Source organism: Scleropages formosus, chromosome 16, assembly GCF_900964775.1.
Source record: "Scleropages formosus chromosome 16, fSclFor1.1, whole genome shotgun sequence".
Classification (NCBI taxonomy): domain Eukaryota; kingdom Metazoa; phylum Chordata; class Actinopteri; order Osteoglossiformes; family Osteoglossidae; genus Scleropages; species Scleropages formosus.
In genome coordinates, this window is record NC_041821.1 from 17,834,044 (window position 1) to 17,854,023 (window position 19,980).

At 42.2% G+C, this 19,980-nt stretch overlaps 1 protein-coding gene across 2 annotated transcripts in view; it reads left to right on the top strand.

Annotated features, from left to right (window-relative positions):
• Positions 1 to 19,980, top strand: part of LOC108933729 (signal-induced proliferation-associated 1-like protein 2) — a 110,229-nt gene that overhangs the window by 42,911 nt on the left and 47,338 nt on the right. For both annotated transcript variants that reach the window (XM_018750973.2, XM_018750974.2), the window contains exons 2-8: positions 1,112 to 2,790; positions 5,393 to 5,526; positions 7,777 to 7,965; positions 13,849 to 14,023; positions 14,446 to 14,549; positions 17,105 to 17,262; positions 18,837 to 19,413. In XM_018750973.2, coding sequence (XP_018606489.2) covers positions 1,458 to 2,790; positions 5,393 to 5,526; positions 7,777 to 7,965; positions 13,849 to 14,023; positions 14,446 to 14,549; positions 17,105 to 17,262; positions 18,837 to 19,413 — 2,670 coding nt within the window. In that variant the 5' untranslated portion in view covers positions 1,112 to 1,457. The remainder of the gene's footprint in view (positions 1 to 1,111; positions 2,791 to 5,392; positions 5,527 to 7,776; positions 7,966 to 13,848; positions 14,024 to 14,445; positions 14,550 to 17,104; positions 17,263 to 18,836; positions 19,414 to 19,980) is intronic.

Sequence of the window (19,980 nt, forward strand, 5' to 3'; positions counted from 1 at the left end):
TTCAGACAATGTATGTATGTATGTAATGTAAATGTATTTGTGTGTTTACAGTAAAGTGAATTTTTAAAGTTTTGTCATGTCCTGAATATTTCACTGAGGCTTTTGAAAAAAAAAGAAAAAAAAAAAAAGTGTCTTGATATATAATAAATGTAATTTTAACTTTTTTTTAACATCCTTTTTTTTTTTTCTGTATTACTCCATATACCTAGATCAGGAATGTCCTAACTTTTTTGGTCAAGGACCAAAATCAATATTTTGAAGTGGTTCAAGGGCTGCACATATAACAGTTAGAGTAAGTAACATGGGAAAATAGCCAGAAGTGCCATTGAGTTGAGTCCAGTTTACAGCAACTGCTCACATGGTTTCCAAGACAAGGGAGAAACTGAAGTAGTCAGTATGTGACATACTGAATCATGGTAGCATAGTGGTTAGAGGTGCTGCCTTGGGATCTAAAGGTTGCCGATTCACTTGCCACCTCTGGCTGTAGTACCCTTGAGGAAGGTACTTATCCTAAATTACTCCAGTATAATTACCCAGCTGTATAAATAGGTGAAGATTTATAAAATAGCTTGATGTTGTAAGTTGCTTTGGAAAAAAGCACCAGCTGTGTAAACTGACAAATTATTTTGTATTTTGTTTAGGTGTAGTGTGTGTGATTGATTTGTAGCATTTGTCATACTTGGGTATACATACATTAATAATTTTACAAATGTTCTTGTAGGCTATGTATTAGACACCCTGATCCAAACCACAAAGCTGCTTTAAATGATCCCGTTTTACAAGTATGGAAGTAATTAAAATGAAAAGTTTTGCCTTTTTTGTAACAAGGCAACGGTAATTGCTCTCTGGCTGTAGTTATTGGAGCAATTAATTGAAAATTGGGACTTTTTTTGCTTAACATTTATTCACAGCATTTGTGTCAGCTGGGTTTGCATTTTATGACATTTGGTGAGGTCCATCTCGAAACATTCAATGGAACATTTTTTTCTATTCAGTAGTCACTGTCACTATGTGACATGACAGTTGAAAGACTTCACTTGAGTTGGATGGAACTGCTTGTATTTATTTGTTTGTTTTTTGTATTAAATAGACTTTTGTTCTTTTTTTACAGGTTTTTGAGATGATCCCAGTTTCCTTCATGGGTTCTTCCTGAATTGCTGCTTTTGGAGACAATCTAGTGCTGCACATCATGCTCTAATTTGCTAGCTCCTTCATATGACTTACAGGCTTGTGATGAGGGTAGCATCTTGAATGTGGAGTTTGTCCTTGTCTTCTTGAGGTTTTGCCAGACAACTTGTGCTGCAATGTGGAATCTCAAAAGCCCAGTTGTGGAGGGGTCTGCACACAAGATATGAACCACCTGAGACCCAGGGGCCGACGCAAAAGCAAATTCAGTTGGACTACGGAAAGGGCTCACAGCTTACCAGTGGAGGCTGAAGAACCCCCGCTTGGACATAATGCAGTCGGATGACCTGTTTGGGAAGAAGCTCAGAGCCCTAAATGGGAACATGGGTCCACTAGCCTCCAGTGCACAGGGGGCACCAGCAAAGCCCAAGATGGGTGTTCGAGCAAGGGTGTCTGAGTGGCCCCCTAGGAAGGAGGGCTGGTCCAACTATGAAAGTTTGATGGTAGACTTCCAGAATGGACAGCCAGACCCTAGTGAGGACATTGGCGGGCATACCAGATCTGATCCTGCATTCCTTGAGCCAAAGTACTCCTTCAGTGAGTTTTTGAACCACTCCCCCCTGAAAGGACTCCACCCCATTCGCCAGAGGAGCAACAGTGACGTGACCATCAGTGACATTGACACTGAGGGCCCGGCAGCCTCCAGTGCCATCAACCCAAACACTGGGGCCTCCCTACGGCGTGAGTATGGCAGCACATCATCTATTGACCGTACAGGCCTTACTGGCAACGGTTTCTGTAGCATGTTCCGGAGCTACCCAGTGGACCCCTTGGACCACCATGGCAGAGCAACGTTGGGCCTACCTGAGCTATTACACTATGACAACGCCACTCCTTCCGTATCCCCAAGTCTCCAAACAGCAGCACAAATTGCCCGTGGGGAAATCGAACACATACTGGGCTTTGAACTCCTGGATGGTAACCTACTCTATGGTCGTGAACGAGAACGTTCCTTTACACGGCGCCGCCTATGGCCCGATGGATCAGAGGCTACATCGCTCTTCCGGAAGCTGAGGCCTGTTCGAAGTGAACACGATGTGCTGCGGCCCTCAAGCGAGCAGGAGGATGGTGGTCGTTGCAGGCGGCCAGCAGGCCTCCGGAAATGTTTTGCTCACTACGATGCGCAGAGTGTTCTTTTCAGTGTTGGTGAGGCAATGGCCAACCAGGCCAATCTGACAAAGAGGAAGAACATCACCACTGGGGCTTCAGCTGCCTCACAGTACCAGGTTGGTTCTGGAAGCCCTGCTCCATGTGAGACACTCTTGGGCACCCGGGAAGACCTTGACTCGAAGGAGAACTTAGACACGGATGAAGGCGATGGGAAGAGTAACAACCTGGTTCTGAGCTGCCCATACTTTCGCAATGAGATTGGCGGCAAGGGTGAGCGGAGGATCTCCCTGTCCAGGGCCAACTCGGCATCCTACAGTAGCGGGGAGAGCTGCTCCTTTGAGTCCTCATTGAGCTCCCACTGCACCAACGCTGGAGTGTCTGTGCTGGAGGTGCCACGAGACAGTCAACCAGTTCATCGGGAGAAGGTCAAGCGCTACATCATTGAACACGTTGACCTTGGTGCATACTATTACCGCAAATACTTCTACGGGAAAGGTGAGAGTCATGGGTTCACAGAAAGCTGTATATTTTAAATAACAACCAAAAATGTATAGCCCAAATTAAACTATTAGCTGTGTCAGAGTGTTATTGGTTTTAGCTGCTTTGCATCTTCTGTAAGGGCAGATATGTTGTATTTTCCCTTGCTAAATGAAGTGGTTTATCATGAGCTTCAGACAAGTTATTGTATAGTTTAGTGCTCATATACCATTTAAATCCAATATTTTATGTGTGGGATTTAAAGAAAAAAAAAAAAAAACTTTTGAAGGGTTTAATTTTTTCAGACAATATTCTTTTCACATTTCTGATAAAAAGCATCAAAAATCACCCCAGAACAGAGGCACTGGGTAACCATTATTATTCGGGATAACTAAATTAAGTATTCAGTGATGGTGAAAAACCAATTGACTACTGAATACTGAAGTAGTCTGCTTTATTGAAAGTTTGTTAACCCAAAATAATCATAGTGATAATCTGCCTATAGCAGAACAGCAGACACATTTGTACCAGTAGTGGAACATCCTTGTGCACTGCACAGAGGCTAAGTACAGGAAGTTTTTGTTTCAATATTGTAGTGAGCTTCCTCGAGTAAATGAATGCATCTATTTAAGTTCCTTCACAAGGTTTTACTAATCCAAAAAGGTCTAAATAACCTACTGAAATGGACCCTCCAGGACTGAATTTGCATACTGTAGCTCTGTTCCAGTGGTTCTACAAAAATATCTGTAATATTTCCATAATGGAGTAGGTTGTTAGTTATTTCACCTGAATGCATGGTTTTGGAATTTTAAAGGTCAAAATTGAGATTGCGGTCTATCAGATATAGAACATCCTTGAGGGCCAAGGTTCCAAAATTAAAGAAATGGGGTAATATTTTTCTTAAGACATGTTTGTTCTTGGTTTCTTCTTTTTGCTTTTTAAAACTTTAAAACTTTTATTTTGTCTTTAGATTCCTGACAAGTTGTTATAAAGGCGACTGCAGGTCATGTGAAACTACGGTCATTGAATATTCTAAAATTTACTGACAGGTTTTATTGATCTGTTGATGGTTTCACATTTTTTCTTCCACTATCTATATTTGTATTTGCCGGTACACACAGGAACCTGAGTGTTCCTGAAAGAGGACCTTCCACCACAACTAGGAAGTGCTGAAATATGAGTTGGGTTGAGGTCACTTTGACTCTTGTTATTTTTGTGGTCTGTCTGGGATCCGTAGTGACTGTACGAGTTCTTCCGAGTTTGTTGAGCATCAACTAAGTCATTCATAAAAAGCCTTTTCAGCATGTATGAATGATTTTTGGTTATCAGATGGATTCTCCTGAAATGGATTTATCTTTGAAACTCCTTGCTTTTAACTTATTCTAGGTTGGCATTCCCAAAAGCAAGAGGAATTAAAATGGTTCCTGGTTTGGACTAGTGGTTGACTCTAGATTATTTGACCTGCTTAAAAAAATGATAATGTAATGTCATAATTTAAATGAAGCCATGGAACTTCGATAAATGCTATATTATTTATTTGAACTTTGTTCTTAAAAGGGGAAAGAAGTCATAGATAATGTTTATCTGCACTTTGGATGTACATCAAGTGCAGATTGTATTGCATATCAGGTAACACTGTTTCTCCATACATGGAAAAATGACAGTGAAAGTACAAGAATTAGGTGGACACAAAAAGACAGACATAACAGACATATGGCAAGCTTCCACAGGTCAGTGCTCTCTGGCTGTTTGGACACTGGAATGGCGGGTCACATGTCAGCCCTGAAGCTCATTTTTTGTTAGTGCTTATCTCCAGGAACACTTCCACAATCGGCCCTATGGCTGTGAGAGCTTACTTAAGACATGCTGACAAATGAATTTGAGCAATTACTGGTTTACTTTGGCTTACTATCCTTCTTACTGGCCATTTATGCATTAGATATGCCATATCTCAGTCTGGTAAACAGGCACGGAAGTCTGCTCAGAGAGAGACAGAAACAAAAGTCCAAGTGCCAGCATTCCATACAGCAGCATATTTGCACCAAACTTAATGGAGCAATATGTCTACTAGCAATTCTCTGATACCAGCTCTGTTCAGATATTTGTTGCATATTAAATTTTCACTGGAGCTCAGCATGTTGCTGTAATGCAAAGTACAAAAGGGTACATGCTATAGTCCTGTTGTTGTTTTCTAAAGTAAAGGTTGGTAGGGGAGTTTTTGTAAAAGTGTTAAATATGTTAAAAAGACACTTAAGATTTGAATTAGTCAACATTAAAATATTCAGTAACTAATGGAAAATGAAATATGTGTGGTTATGACAGCAGATGTGGGTTTAAATGAGTCTTAAGTTTCCTTATGTTCTACCTTGCGCTGCAAACTATCATGATGGTCTGAAGGTTCTGCTGTTGGTTCTGACCTGAACCACCCAGTCTCCTGAGTGCTGTTGAAGCAGGTCAGCTGGTCCTCTTAGCTAATTGCCATTGAGCCTACGCAGTCTCTCTTCCCATCTTCATGTGGTGCCATCTGAATTGACATGTCCACTACTGCTAAGCTTGGTATCTCTTCTTAGTTTCTGCTGGGACATTGATGTCATGGTTTTAATCATAATTTTAATTTCAGAGCATCAAAATTACTTTGGCGTGGACGAGAACCTGGGCCCAGTGGCAGTCAGTATCCGCAGGGAGAAGGTGGATGATGGGAAGGAGAAGGATGGAGTTCAGTACAATTACCGGGTCACCTTCAGGACAAGTGAGGTAAAAACACAATCAATGAATTAAAATCCCAGTCTTGAATGAACAACAAAATGAAAAAGTAACCCCACTAAAACTTTGTAAACGATATACAATAGAATAAACAAAGTAACAAATCCTTGGCAATAGTTGGCCAGCTGTTCCTATACATGTCTGCATCAATAGTTAATATTGTTAGGTCTCTAAAAGCTCTTTTGACCAGGCATGATCTATCTCCCAGATATGGTTACTTTAAACCCATTGCAAGTTTCTAATTTTTCCACCCAAGGAAACTGTATTTCTATTTATATTATTCAGTTTCAAGTGCCATTTTCCAGTTTCTCAGTTCTCTTGTTCTGGCCACTGTTCCTAGTTCCTGTGGTAGCAAACTGAGCACAGGCAGACCCAGACCTTCCTTTCCCCATCTCCAGCTCCTCCTTGGGGATCTCGAGATATTTCCAGGCCAGTCTAGAAATGGAATCCCTTTAACATACCCTGGGTCTGCCCCATGGGAGCTAACCAGGGAGCACTTTTATATCTTTCATAAAACACCTCAAATGAATCCTCTCAATCCAGAAGAGCAGTGACTCCGAGGCTCGCCTGGATCACTGAGCTTCTCACCCTGTTATGTAAAGCGAGCCCACTGACCCTGTGGTGGATCCTCATTTTGTTCACTTGTAGCTCTGATCTTGTTCTTTCAGTCACTACCCAAAGCCGTGAGAGAATAGCAGTGTAGACTGAGAAGTGAAGAACTTTGCCCAAAGACCCAGCTGTGTTTAACCACCATAGATCAGTACAGGACCTCTATAACTGCTGGAAATGTCCCAATCCACTGATTAATTTCCCCTTTGCATTTTCCGTCATTCATAAACAATCCCCCTTACCTGGAGAAAGCAACATCTCTCTTCTGGACAGGACCATGACCTCAGAGCTGAAGGGTGCTCATTTACATCCCAGTTGCCTTACACTCCAAAGTAAATCTGTAGAGTGCACTTCAAAGATAATGTTTAAATGAGGCCAAAAGGACACCACCATCTGCATACAGCAGAGATTCCACCTTTACTCCTTCCAGGTGGATACCCTGCAACCTTTGTCTGCATCTTAATATGCTGTCCATAAAAATTATGATCAGGTGCAAAGAAAAACACCACTTTAGTGGAATATTCATACCGCGAAAATACCATACATAAGCAGCCCAAAAACCCATATTCCTTCCACTGCTCATCAGTCACTCCAGCAGTGGTCATTGCTTTTCCACGACTGATTAGAACAGCCTACACAGGGTCACACCTTCCCTACTGAGGTACCAAATGATTTTCTGGGACAGCTTTTAGACTGCTCAGTGGTGGTTTTTATGCCAGATTGATCAAGGCAGGGAAATGTCACAAATAAAGTGATACCTGCTGGTCTGAAATGGTATATATCCTTGCTATAATATCACCAATATCATACCTTTGGTTGCAAATTAAATTGTTATCCCTGAGATCATCACTAATTCAAAAGGAGAAACCGTGTTTCTGATGATAAACTAAAGTCTAACATTGATATCCAGGTGACATTTATTCATTTAGCTGACACTTTTCTCTAAAGCAGCTTACAACATTAAACTGCTTTACGATTATTTACACAGGTGGGTAATTTTACTCATTTAAATTGGGGTAACTACCTTACTTACAGGTTCTTCAGCTAGAGGTGAGATTTGAACCTGGGACCTTTTGGGTCTAAAGACCACAGTTCTAACCCCTATGCCAACAGCTGCCATGGTTTGTTCTCTAAATGCCACAAATGTTCTTAGTAAAATTTATTCCCTTCTGTAGAAATGGTAAAATTGTATTTGGACTGTCTTTCTCTGTCTAATTGGTTAAAACTGACTTTTGAGTGGCTCCACATTGAAATGAATATCTTGAAAGAAGTAGCAATATACTTTATAGCACTGATTTCCACTGTACAAGAGTTTGTGTTATACTTGTTGTTTGAGCTTTGCTTCGGTTTCAGATATAGACAGAAGAAGGGCCTTTATAAAAGAGGGTAATGTTGTTACTGCAAATTCAATTCAATTACTGACCTACAGCAAATTCAATGATGAGTAGTTCAGTAGTTTAAGACAATCCTATGACCTTTAGTTTGAATTTGAAAGCCAAAGAAAACCGATTATCAGGTAAATCCAGTTGTTTAAATGGCAGAAACTAGGTTGCTTTTGAACAAAGCACTTAATGCAGTATTTTGACTGCAGCTGTTTCATTGTCCTGACTCTGCTCTCTTCCATCCTTAAAGCTTACCACTTTGAGGGGCGCTATCCTGGAAGATGCTGTTCCATCTACTGCCAAGCATGGCACAGCCCGCGGCCTCCCACTGAAAGAGGTGCTGGAGTGTGTCATGCCTGAGCTCAACATCCAGTGCTTGCGGCTGGCCGTCAATTCGCCCAAAGTGCCAGAACAGCTGCTGAAGCTGGACGAGCAGGGGGTGAGTGCTTCCAGTGATCTCCATCGTGCCTGTCAGACAGCAGAAAAGACAGCTTACTGAGGATCTGCATGACACATATGACACATATACGTAAAAAATACTAAGTATAAGGAGAAGCGGCACAGCAGTCAAGGACACAGATTTCATTTCACAAGTTAAAATAAGTCATACTGTGTAACAGTCTGGTTAAGCAACTTTGGTAATATTTTTGGTAATAGGGTGGTGACTAGTGTTAAAGCTACAGTTGACAGTGTGTCTAATGTTTGGCGTTCAGTCGTCCTGCTTGAGTACTGCCTGGAATAAATGGCCTGCTGATGCAACGACCCACTGAAATGAGTTAGCTTATTTTTTAATTAAACTTCCATCCCTGTGGTGCTCCATCTGGTCAGCTGTCAGTTCGTGGAGCCTTACAGACAGCAGGACTGAGAGCACAGAGGAAATGTACTTGCAGTGAAAGTCTCAGTGTTTAATTGAAATCTGAGCTGATCCAAGGTCAGTCTTGGAATTTATTAATCAAATGAGCTTTAGTACTATTGATAGCTCATCACTGATGTGTCCTTCTTGAGGTGATTTTAAGTAAATGATTTGCTAGTGATGCAGCATAGATCAGGAACTGAGCTGTAATTTTCAATGCACTTGTACTGAGGTCAACTTCAGTACTAGTAGAGTACAACAGCTCATGCACAGTGACCCCCCCCCCCCCCCCCCCCCCCTTTTTTTGTGTAGGTCATTTAATGTATTCTGTTCAGCTAGAGGGGCGTGGTGGCGCAGTGGGTTGGTCCACAGTCCTGCTCTCCGGTGGGTCTGGGGTTCGAGTCCCGCTTGGGGTGCCTTGCGACGGACTGGTGTCCCGTCCTGGGTGTGTCCCCTCCCCCTCCGGCCTTACGCTCTGTGTTGCCAGGTCGGCTCCGGTTCCCCCGTGACCCCGTATGGGACAAGCGGTTCTGAAAATGTGTGTGTTTATCTGGATCATTGTTTCTTGTTACATTTTCTTTCAGGCTTTTGTGAGAGGCTCGCATGCTGCTTGGCTTTTTTCTAATTCTCTGTGCAGTATCCTACATGCATTTCAAGGTTCTTCTGAGGGCAAAATGAAATCATGAGCCTCATTAAGCTTGCTGTCTTCAGCCTGCCATGAGATGTCATCTGTGTGCTGTAAAGGCTTAGCTTTTTAGAGAAAGAAATCAGTTCTAGTATTTGCTGCATAATGGTTTATTATTACTATATTGGTTCTTCTTAAATGAAGCAATGAAGTTATTCTGCTCATGCCATTTCCTGAATAAACCGATTTAAAATGTGGAGGGTAAGTTCTCTACAATATGGAAATAATGCTCTTTTGCAAGTCTCTCTAATTCCAGCCTGTAGGCACACATGTCAGGGTGAGGGGATTTTAATGCGTGTTTCAGTAATGCTGATTCCAGTTTTACCACCCCCCCCCCCACAAAATCCCACAGTGTAGTGGTAGTGCTTCTGTGGCTGTTTAATCCATCCTTACACATTTGAAGAATGCAACACTCTTGGTTTAATCCCTCCCTTGAGTGAGGTTTACCACCATTAAGGAGTGGTAAACCTCCTCCATCAAGATTGTTCCTCGAATTTCTTTTTAAATAAATATGTAACAATGGCCAGTACTTAACACCAGACTATTTTTCTGTCTGACTGCAGAAAATCACTTCCAAAAGACCGTGTTCTCATTAAGGTTGCTTAAAATACTGGACCCCTTGGCAAGGGGGAGAAAGGCAAACACTACGTTGTCGTGACTTTTCCAGTAGGAATTGGAAATGTCCATTGGGCCAGTTCGATCTTTCAGCTGCACAGTGGGTGGCAGGAGATGTGCTGATTTAAGCACACCAATTAATGAAAGCGGGTTTTATGAGAATGGATATTTCTTTGCCCATTACAGAGACTGTCTCAGATAGTAAATGATATTTTCCTTACTGCTGCATTTTCTCCACAATAACAAAATACCCTCTACTCTCAGTCAGTGATTATGTTCCAAGTGGAGTGCCACAGTTGCTTTTTTCCCCATTTATTTCAACTCTTTGTTAGCGTATCTCCAACTTTTCCCTGGAGACACCTGCTGAGAGAATAAAAGGGGAAAAACTACCATTAAACTTTCAGTGGAGAGGCTGAGAAGAAGAAGTGAATCATAGCGGACGAGTGATAAAAAGCTTTTACACATTATAGCTCTGACTGACTGGAGTGGTGAGTAAGCGCGAACGCTTGCATGTTTGCATCTTCTGATCTATCCCTTGGTGTTTCACGAGAGCAGTTCAGCTTATACAGTGACCAAGCCGCAGCCAGGAACGCCTTTCCGTGTTTGCATAGAGTCTGCCAGGCACGTGGCTGCAGAGAATAAAGCCAGATGGAAGTCACTGAAAAGCACAAACGCACCAAGCTGACATGGCCGAGCAAGTCTACAGGCAGCCCCTTGGTTGCTGTGAGCATTACAGCTCATAACAACAAAACAGGGCAGCATGGTGGCACAGTGAGTAGTGCTGCTGTTTTACAGTGCCCAGGTGGTGTGAGAGGACATGGGTTCAATCGCCATTCAGTCTGTGTGGAGTTTGCATGTTCTCCCCTTGTCTGCGTAGGTTTCCTCCCACAGTCCAAAGACATGCTGTTCAGGTTCCTCCATAGGGTGTGAGTGATGCAGAGAGAGTGTGTTCCACTGATGTATGGATGAGTGACCCAGTGTAAGTAGTGTGTCTAGCAGTGTAAGTCACCGCGGTGAATAAGGTGTGTGGGCTGATGACAATACATAGAGTTCATTGGAAGTGGCTTTGGAGAAAAGCGTCTGCTAAATGTGAAATATATTTTGTAACTATTTAAATAGTTTTTTTTCTTGAGTGGTTTGATAGTCCTTTAATGAGTAAGATTAAAAATGACTCAGTCTTTCTCATTTGTTTAGCTACTTTCCTGAATCATTTCGGGTTAAGTGCTTTTCTTAAGATGCGACAGCAAGGCTCATCCTATGACCTCAAGAAATGTGGGTAAAGGAATTTTTTTTTCTCATTCATTTTCAGTTTGAATATCCTAAATATTCAATTCAGATGTAAATATCAATTCAGGCTTCACTGTTAAGTCCCCTCAAGGTTAAGTGCATTCAACTGATCAATGGAAACTTGAGGACTGGAAGGGTGCCTAGCAAAAGTTATGTATCCTCAGGCATGTCTTGCAAAGAGTTATTGTATCTGAAGATGACAAATGGGTTGTACAATCATGGCCTAACAGATCTCTTTCCCAGAGTGTGGCCAAAGATGCTCTCTTTGAGCAATTGCCAGAAAGTCTACTTCAGCACTGGCATGGCTGGCTTCCTCTCTGTTTTGGGATGGGGGGGGCCACAGGACATTGAGGCGCATCAAGGCAGTACAGGGCAGCGCCTAGCGTGCTTCCCGAATGAAACCAGCAGCAGATCCATTTATTATTTATTTAGCAGACACTTTTCTCCAAAGCTACTTCCAATGAACTCTTTGTAGTGTTATCATTCCACACACCTTACTCACCAAGCTGACTTACACTGGGTCACTCATCCATACATGAGTGGAACACACACTCTCTGTCACTCACACTATAGGGGAACCTGAACAGCATGTCTTTGGACTGTGGGAGGAAACCGGAGCACCTGCAGGAAACCCACGCAGACACAGGGAGAACATGCAAACACCACACAGACTGAGCGGGGATCAAACCCACAGCCCCTTGTACCACCCAGCTGCTGTGAGACAGCAGCGCTACTCACTGTGCCACCATGATACCCTTCATGATTCAGCCCGCCATCCCCTTCATGATTTCATTTAACCCAGGGCATGAAATGACAGGATCACTCTTCAACCTCAAAATATGTTGGGAGGGGATGGGCTCAAACACTCACCCCCTCAAGCTTTCCACTGCCTCTCCTGAGCTGTGCTGGCTTCTCGGTCATGCACAGAGTGTCATTCTGAACTCCGATGTCACCTGCCTTTTATAAACACCAAAGGAAAGACTGTTGCAGCTGTTGGTGACTTTGCCATCTTGTTGCAGAGGAGTTAAAGCTACAGATAAGTCTGGGTAAATTTCAGGGTTTGGAGAGGTCTAATTCATAAGGCTGAATGCCACAGGATGCTCCTTCGTCCATGCTTTGTACTGACATGCCAGCAGAAGGATGTGATCTTCCTGTGCCTCTTTCTCCTGAATCCTTGAAAGGTCTGGGGATACTTGCATAGCTGAAAAAACCCACACCAAGTGGTTTTTTTTTTTTTTTGTTGTTGTTTTTGCTATGAAACACACCTGGCAGTCCAGTGTCCAGGTCTGTGTATCGGTGCCTCCAAACAATATGTTTTTGTTCCTGCAGCACCTTTGAGACAAATAGGGCTGGAAATGTGCAAAGCTGCAGAAATTAAACAGATGCCAAATGTCAAAGTCTGAAGTATTGCCTCATCTGTGTTAAAGGCCAAAATCCAGATTTTTGTACAGAATTTGTTACATTTTATGTTTTTGTGAGGAGTGGTCATTTTATTGGTTTGCACTGACGTTTGTTACAGTTGTAACCCCAACTGATGTACGGTGTTCAGCTTGACAAAAAAAGTGCTGGCTGAGCCCACAGAATGGAAAAGCTGAATGGTCATTAGCCTCAGTACTGTTCACGACTCCATGCTGCATCCAGCTTCTTATCGGCATGAGTCAGATGCCGCATTTGCACTCTGGGGTCAAACCCCAAATTTGGTGTTTTTCCTCTGAAGAACAAAGTGACGACAGAATCATTGGGGCCACTTGACCTGACTTGCAGCAGGAAGCCTTAGTGAACGGAATGTGGCATTGTTGACCGGTGACTATGAATATTAAATTCACTGTTTATTTAATAATTATCTCTCAGCATTACCCCTCCTTAGACTCTTAATTTAAAAAAAAAAAAAAAAAAAAACTGTTACAAGTGTATTCTATTTGCATACGTTGTACCCGTGGGTTTTCAATTATTAGTATTAATTTGTTTGTGCTTTGTTTAATTTTGTAGTTTAACATATACATTTGTGCACTTCTTATTCAGGTCCTTTGACCTTGTGCTGTTCAGGAGGACAAAGCCTACAGAATTTTGGTGTGGCAGTAGACTGGACTGTAGGAAAACAAAGATAAATTGGATTCGAAGGTCTCGTTGTTCTTTACAATGTCAGGGCAGTGGAAGGTTGGGTCATTACACCATTGCTGTGAATGTGCATCAGAAAGGGGCCCTGAGAGGACTTTTTGTTCTTATGCCTGCATCGAACATCAGAGGAGGTTTTAGTCTCCCGTCAGAGGATAGAACTGCTGGAAATTCAGGCCTGTTGAAAATGACACACAAGAGCCCTGTTTCTCACAATAACATGAAATTAGTTTATAGATATGTGTACATTGTAAGGCTTAATGTACGTTTTGTGGGGTTTTAGTTGAATTGACAACTGAAGTCAACCCCACCCAAAAAAAATTCCTCTTCTGCTTTTAAGTTTTTTGTGTTTGTCATGTCTGCAGAACTTTTACCACTGAGACCATACTTTTCATTGCATGTCATCACATTAATATGTTAACCAGTCTTTTCGTGTTAACACAGAAAGTTGCATCTGCTGAATGTTCTTTCTTTCATTTTTCTTTTATTCTTGATGTTCTGTGCTTTTTATTACTGTTTGTGCTTGCAGTGTGTGGTGTACCAAAGGTTATTTTCTTTCTGTGTAAACTGTGTGAAAACTGAAGCTTTTTGATTTTGATTAAATTAGTATTTCAATGTAGGAACATGAAAGCATCATATTGAAGCAGGTTGCAGTAAACATGAACAGTGAGCTCCGTGAACACAAAACAAGTCATATTTTCTGTTCCTGAGCACCTACATAAAGGCGATGGCAGGTGATTTATTATGTTTGTTATTTATTTTTCCAGCTGAGCTTCCAGCACAAAGTGGGTATCTTGTACTGCAAAGTGGGCCAGAGTACGGAGGAGGAGATGTACAACAACGAAAGCGCTGGGCCTGCCTTGGAGGAGTTTCTAGACCTCCTGGGGCAGAGGGTGCGGCTGAAGGGTTTCACCAAGTATAGAGCTCAACTGGACAACAAAAGTGAGACAATATGGCTTCATCACACCCAAGTATTTGTTTGTTTGTTTGGGCGATTTTACAATTTATTCCGCTGAACTGAGTTACTGTATCGTACCTTGCACTTTGTTTGCAAACCCGCAGCATTTACTTCCTTTCCAGTTGTATCTGCTATTAAGGTAATATTTTACTTAATAAAGAGCGGTTCAATTAATAATTAAAGACTTTCATGTGCGGTTTGTTACTGTATTGAACCCTCTTTGTTTACCATGTTGTAAATGAATAGCTTGACAGTAGAGCTTTTTTTTTTTTTTTTTTTTTTTTTAAACATTGTGTCACCTCCCCATTTCCTGTCAGGCTGCCTGTCACCAGTTGTGTTCACACCACACTTAAAAGAAGGCAGTGCTGTCTAGGGTAAAATCAAAACCTTGTCTTTGGTTTTTCAGCGGATTCCACGGGCACCCACTCCCTGTACACCACCTACAAAGACTACGAGCTCATGTTCCATGTGTCCACATTGCTCCCATATACACCCAACAACAGGCAGCAGGTGAGCTGCATCCAGTTCCAGAGGTTCAGGATATGTCTATGCTTATGCTTTTTGAAGTTCCATTTAATTAGAGTGAGCCGAAGAAGCTTACCTAGACTCTTTATTTTCGCACACCTCCGTATACTTCATTTTGATGTTAAAACAGAATGTTGAATGCCAGTTTGATTATTCACATTGGAACCGTAAACGAGCGGTTACAAAATTAAATTTCATGATGGTTCCTCATCTGAGTAACAGATAATGAAATTACCTTTTATTCTTTGAGGCTGAGTGGTCTACATTTTTTCGACTTTTAAACTAGCATTTTGTAGCCAGTTTTTTTGTTTTGTAATGCTGCTGCTGCTCTTATTTATGAAGTCTAATCCATATACTTCCTGTATTTTATATACAATCAGAAGGTATCTGCACATTCAGGTGGGTCGCTTCTTCCCAGCCTCTGCCCGTATGAATCATTGTGATCATGCAGATCAACAGGACCGATGCTTTAAACCTCTCCAGTGCCATGTACAATGCTATCAGAGGTAAACTGGCACGCTATGTTGCTGTGGCAACAGTGCATAACAGCCTTCAATTAAAAGTGGCTCTCAGGGCACAGTGCTTTAAGTGGGATTTGCAGCAGCTGGCAAGACTGAGGGTCAGTCACTGGTGCTTGCAGTGGGCTCAAGGGAGACAGTGCCCTACAGACTGTAATGTGAGGCACAAGAGTTGCTGCTTTTACCACAGCACAGCACACTCAGCAGCTGTCCTGCTGTTTGCAAAAAAGGCCTGTGGCTGTAGCTCAGGGTTGTCTGGTAATATGTTTGGGGGTTTTCTGTTATTTGGTTATTCTATGGGGGATATTCTGTGGGGAATCAAAGAGCAAAATTAACAATAAAAAATATATATTTAAGCAAGGCCCGAAGCAGTGCTTGTGTATTAAGATCTCAACAAGCAGTAAGATTATGGGCTTTCTCCAAGTTTTATTGTCCAGGGTTGATTGGCAGTCATTGTTGATGTGCTTACAGAGTGTGCTTAGAAGTACAGTTCTATAACCCTACCCCACTCCTCCATCGTATCTTTCTGTTCTCACCTTGTAGCATCCCATATGTTTAATCCTTAGCTGGGTTAGGGATGGCTCTGAGCAGTTCTGTTGTTAGCAGAAGGAACGTTATGCAATTTATTTTCACTTGTTTTTCACAGTTTAATTTCTATTGCTGCTTTCTAGAGAACATAATTATAGATTTTCACCCAGCTATTATCACAACATAGAGATTATGCCAGCATTGTATGTGTGTACCTGGAAATATTAAATATTAGTAACCTAAAGAAACCTAACTCAACTGGAAATAAATGTTTTTACCATTTGTCTGTGGATCCTATGGAAACAGTTCTAGTGAGCTGTCCAACCACAGATAGGATAGGACATGGCTAAACAGATTTCAGCACAGTTGTTTCAGGTCATAAGGTTTATAATTAATGACTGAACTTAAGGTGTAACGTGTTGAAGAATCTGATGAAGCTTACCTGAACATTGTAGTCAGTTCCCTCCATTTATATGCCATTTTCATTGAAACAGTGAGGAGAAGGCTTGTAGCAGATTCCTGGAGCCTTCTCCTAATGTAGGTCCAAGGTGGTAGCTACAAACTCATACAGAGCTGAATGCATAAGTTATACTGTTAAATCTTGTGGCTTCTTTTTAACTGAACCCATTTGCTCCAGGGCCTCTGTGGGTTCCTCTGTTTGAGACCTGCTCCCATAGTTCCTTCATCACCAACAAAGGAAATGTAGTGATTTGGCACAGCCTTTATTCAGCTGTGAGACTGTGACTGACAGTAAGTGAATGGGTACTGCAGGTGGTTTTGTGTGGAAGAAACTGGGCTTTTAACAAAAGACTTCTTGCTCAGAGCCTCAGAAGGGCCCTGCTGTTGTACCCTTGACAGATGTTATTACTCTTGTAGAATTACAGGTAGATACAGACTTGTCCCCATCCAGACATACAATGGATGTCCTATTACCCTTATATTATTTTTAAGTCCAAACATTTGGTAATAACGTCTGTCCACTATCCACTCCATCTGCTGTATGACAACATTGGCTGGCGGCATGGCCACAAGGTACCCATATCTGTTATTGCTGAGGTCTCAGTCAGTGTTTTGGTATCTAGCAGTGACTGTGTTTTGTTTACAAAACTTTTTCTTTGTTTAAAATGGCTAGCAAGCGAAGGAGTGAGGATTATGGTGGTGTTGAAAAAGGCAAATTTGGACACGAAAGTGAAAATAATACAGCATGAATGATACAATTACGATGTACTGTAGTCTTATTTATTACCATTATATTAATATGAATGTGTAAAATTAGCCCTGTTACACAACATAGCATTTGTGCATGTTAATTATTTATATAAATCATATGGTTCATGTAACACAAAGGGGTTTTCGACATGCGTTGGTACCAAACCCTGCCACAAGCCCAAGGACCACCTGTACTTCAGTAAACTATCTAGCTGCATAAACTGTATAAAGGTGATATAATAATGGTGCCTTTTTCAAATTTCTGTGTCTTTTGTCTTTTCTCAGCTTCTGAGAAAGAGGCACATAGGGAATGACATTGTCACCATCGTTTTCCAAGAACCTGGTGCCCTGCCCTTCACACCAAAGAACATTCGCTCGCACTTCCAGCATGTGTTCGTCATCGTCAAAGTCCACAACCCCTGCACTGAGAATGTGTGCTACAGGTAATAGATATACAGTACAGTCATGGGAGAACGAGGAGCAGAATAAATGAAAATAAATAGAATTTTTCCAAGTCTTTGGTTACTGAGGCAATAACCTCAGCAGCTAGAGTTGTTCTCTACTTTCAATAAAGCATTAGTGTTACAGGTGATTTGAGGAAATACAGCTGATGGCCTTCCTTGAAATGCCCTATCTGTAGGAGTCTGGTGATTTAAAGGGACCTTTTAAACCTGTAGACCAGTTCTGGAAATTCAGTTCTCCAAGTGGAATTGACATGTATTATATTCTTTTCTTTCTGGTCAGATATGGCCTCTTCAAAAGTGCAAGAAGGGCCTTGGGGATTCAGTTTCGTCTTAATTGCTGCATGCTGTACCATTTAAACTACCATGTTTTCACATTAAGAGTTAAAGTATCCTGTTATGTTGGTAATTACTGCTCTGTCAATCTGTAATACTAGAAAAGGACAGTAATGTAAGGAAGATTCATTGCTGGTGTTTGTAGACAAACACCTTGTTTTCTAGTAAATCTGTTTCATTGGTTTTCAGGTAGTTTGTGTTTTTTTGGAAGTGTAACGATGAGGCAAAAAAAAGCTTAATGTTTTATTGCCATTTCTGTATGGAATTTCATGAAGTTTCGGCATCAGATTTGTACACAAACACTTGCAAAGGGTGTACATCTCCAAACTTCTTTGTTCTGTCTTTGTATACAGTCTGCAACTTCCATCGACTTGCACTCAAAACAAATCCATCAAGTCACAGTGACCGAGTTCATCTGTCCAGTTCTTGGTTGTCTTCTTTTTCCTCTAACTATTTCAAACATTGTGTTTGGAAGTTGGAAGAATGAAAGTCTGCAGGTCTGCAGAAGGCCGATCTACTGTGTCTTCAGGCTTACATGTTGGTTAAAGATATGCTGTTTGTAGTAGTCGCAGGAGGGGCCCTTCGTTTGGATTGTAGGGAATGTATAGACAGCATGGATTATTACAACAAAATATCCATATATAGCCATGTGTAAATATGTACATTACTGTAAATAAAATCCTAGACAAAGCTGCAAAATAAGTTAAGTCTTCATTGTCCAAATCCTGCTTGTGGAAATTTCAGAGGAAGTAATAGGAGTCTGTGTATTCTAGAACGAACACACACACACACACACACATATCGTCTGAACCGCTTGCCCCATACGGGGTCACGGGGAGCCGGAGCCTACCCGGCAACTCAGGGCGTAAGGCCGGAGGGGGAGGGGACACACCCAGGACGGGACGCCAAGCCGCCGCAAGGCACCCCAAGCGGGACCCGAACCCCAGACCTACCAGAGAGCAGGACCTGGTCCAACCCACTGTGCCCCCTTATTCTAGAACATTTTACTGATTTCAGTTCAGTGATATGTGCATTAAGCAAAATATAAAGAATGAAAACGATATATTGGGGATAATGCAGTGAAAGACAAAAGTGATAATATAATGAATAATACACAATCAGTACATAAGAGTCAATAACAAAGTATAAAAGATGATGATAATAAGAAAATGTCAATACTCTACCAGTTGAATGACTCTGTATATGGTTCTTTCTCTTAGTGTGGCTGTTTCCCGGTCTAAAGATGTGCCGCCCTTCGGTCCACCCATACCAAAGGGTGTGACCTTTCCCAAGTCCGCCGTGTTCAGGGACTTCCTGCTGGCTAAAGTAATCAACGGTGAGAATGCGGCACATAAATCAGAGAAGTTCCGGGCCATGGCTACGCGCACAAGGCAGGAGTACTTGAAGGACCTGGCGGAAAACTTTGCCAGTGCAGCTACGGTGGATTCAGCTACCAAGTTCAGCTTCATCACTCTGGGGGCCAAGAGGAAGGAGCGGGCTAAGCCGCGCCAGGACGCCCACCTGCAGAGCATTGGGGCCATCACCTGGCCAGTGGTGGCCCGAGACTTTGGCCGCTCAGCTGATGCGGACTGCCTGCTGGGCATTTCTAATGAGTTTGTTGTACTGGTGGAGGAAGAGTCCAAGGACGTAGTGTTCAACTGCTCGTGCCGCGATGTCATCGGGTGGACCTCGGGGACTGCGGGCATCAAGATGTTCTACGAGCGTGGTGAATGCATCGTGTTCTCTACCCAGGACTCTTATGAAGAGGATGTGCGGGACATTATTCAGCGGCTGGAGGTACGTAGACAAAACTATCAGGTGCTCCTTCAGATTTCATTTTGGGCTTTTTGCTTGTTTGTCTTAGATAATGTTGCCCCAGAAAGCAGCGTGGTGGTGTAGTTGGTATGGTGGGTGCAAAAAAACTCTCAGGCTGTGTAAACTGATATGAGGTCATTCCCCTTTCAGTCTGTATGGAGTTTGCATGTTGTTTGTGTGGATATCCTCTGAGTCCAAAGACACGTTTCAGGTGAGCTCGTGACTCTAAATTGCCCTTATTCTATGCAGTTAAGCATGAATTTTTCTGTTTCTGCTTAGTGGTTAAACTTGCTCTCTGTGGAGATTGCAGGTTCAGATCTCATCTCCTGCTGTAGTATTCTTGAGTGAGGTACTCACCCTGATTTTCTGCAGTAAAAAATGTCCAGTTGTAAAAATATATAAAAATATTAAATTGGAAGTAGCTTAACTTTATAAGGAGCTGGCACGGCGGGCTTCGCTGGATCTCGCTCTCTGGCGGGTCTGGGGTTCGAGTCCTGCGTGGGGTGCCTTGCAACAGACTGGCAACCTGTCCTGGGTGTGTCCCCCTCC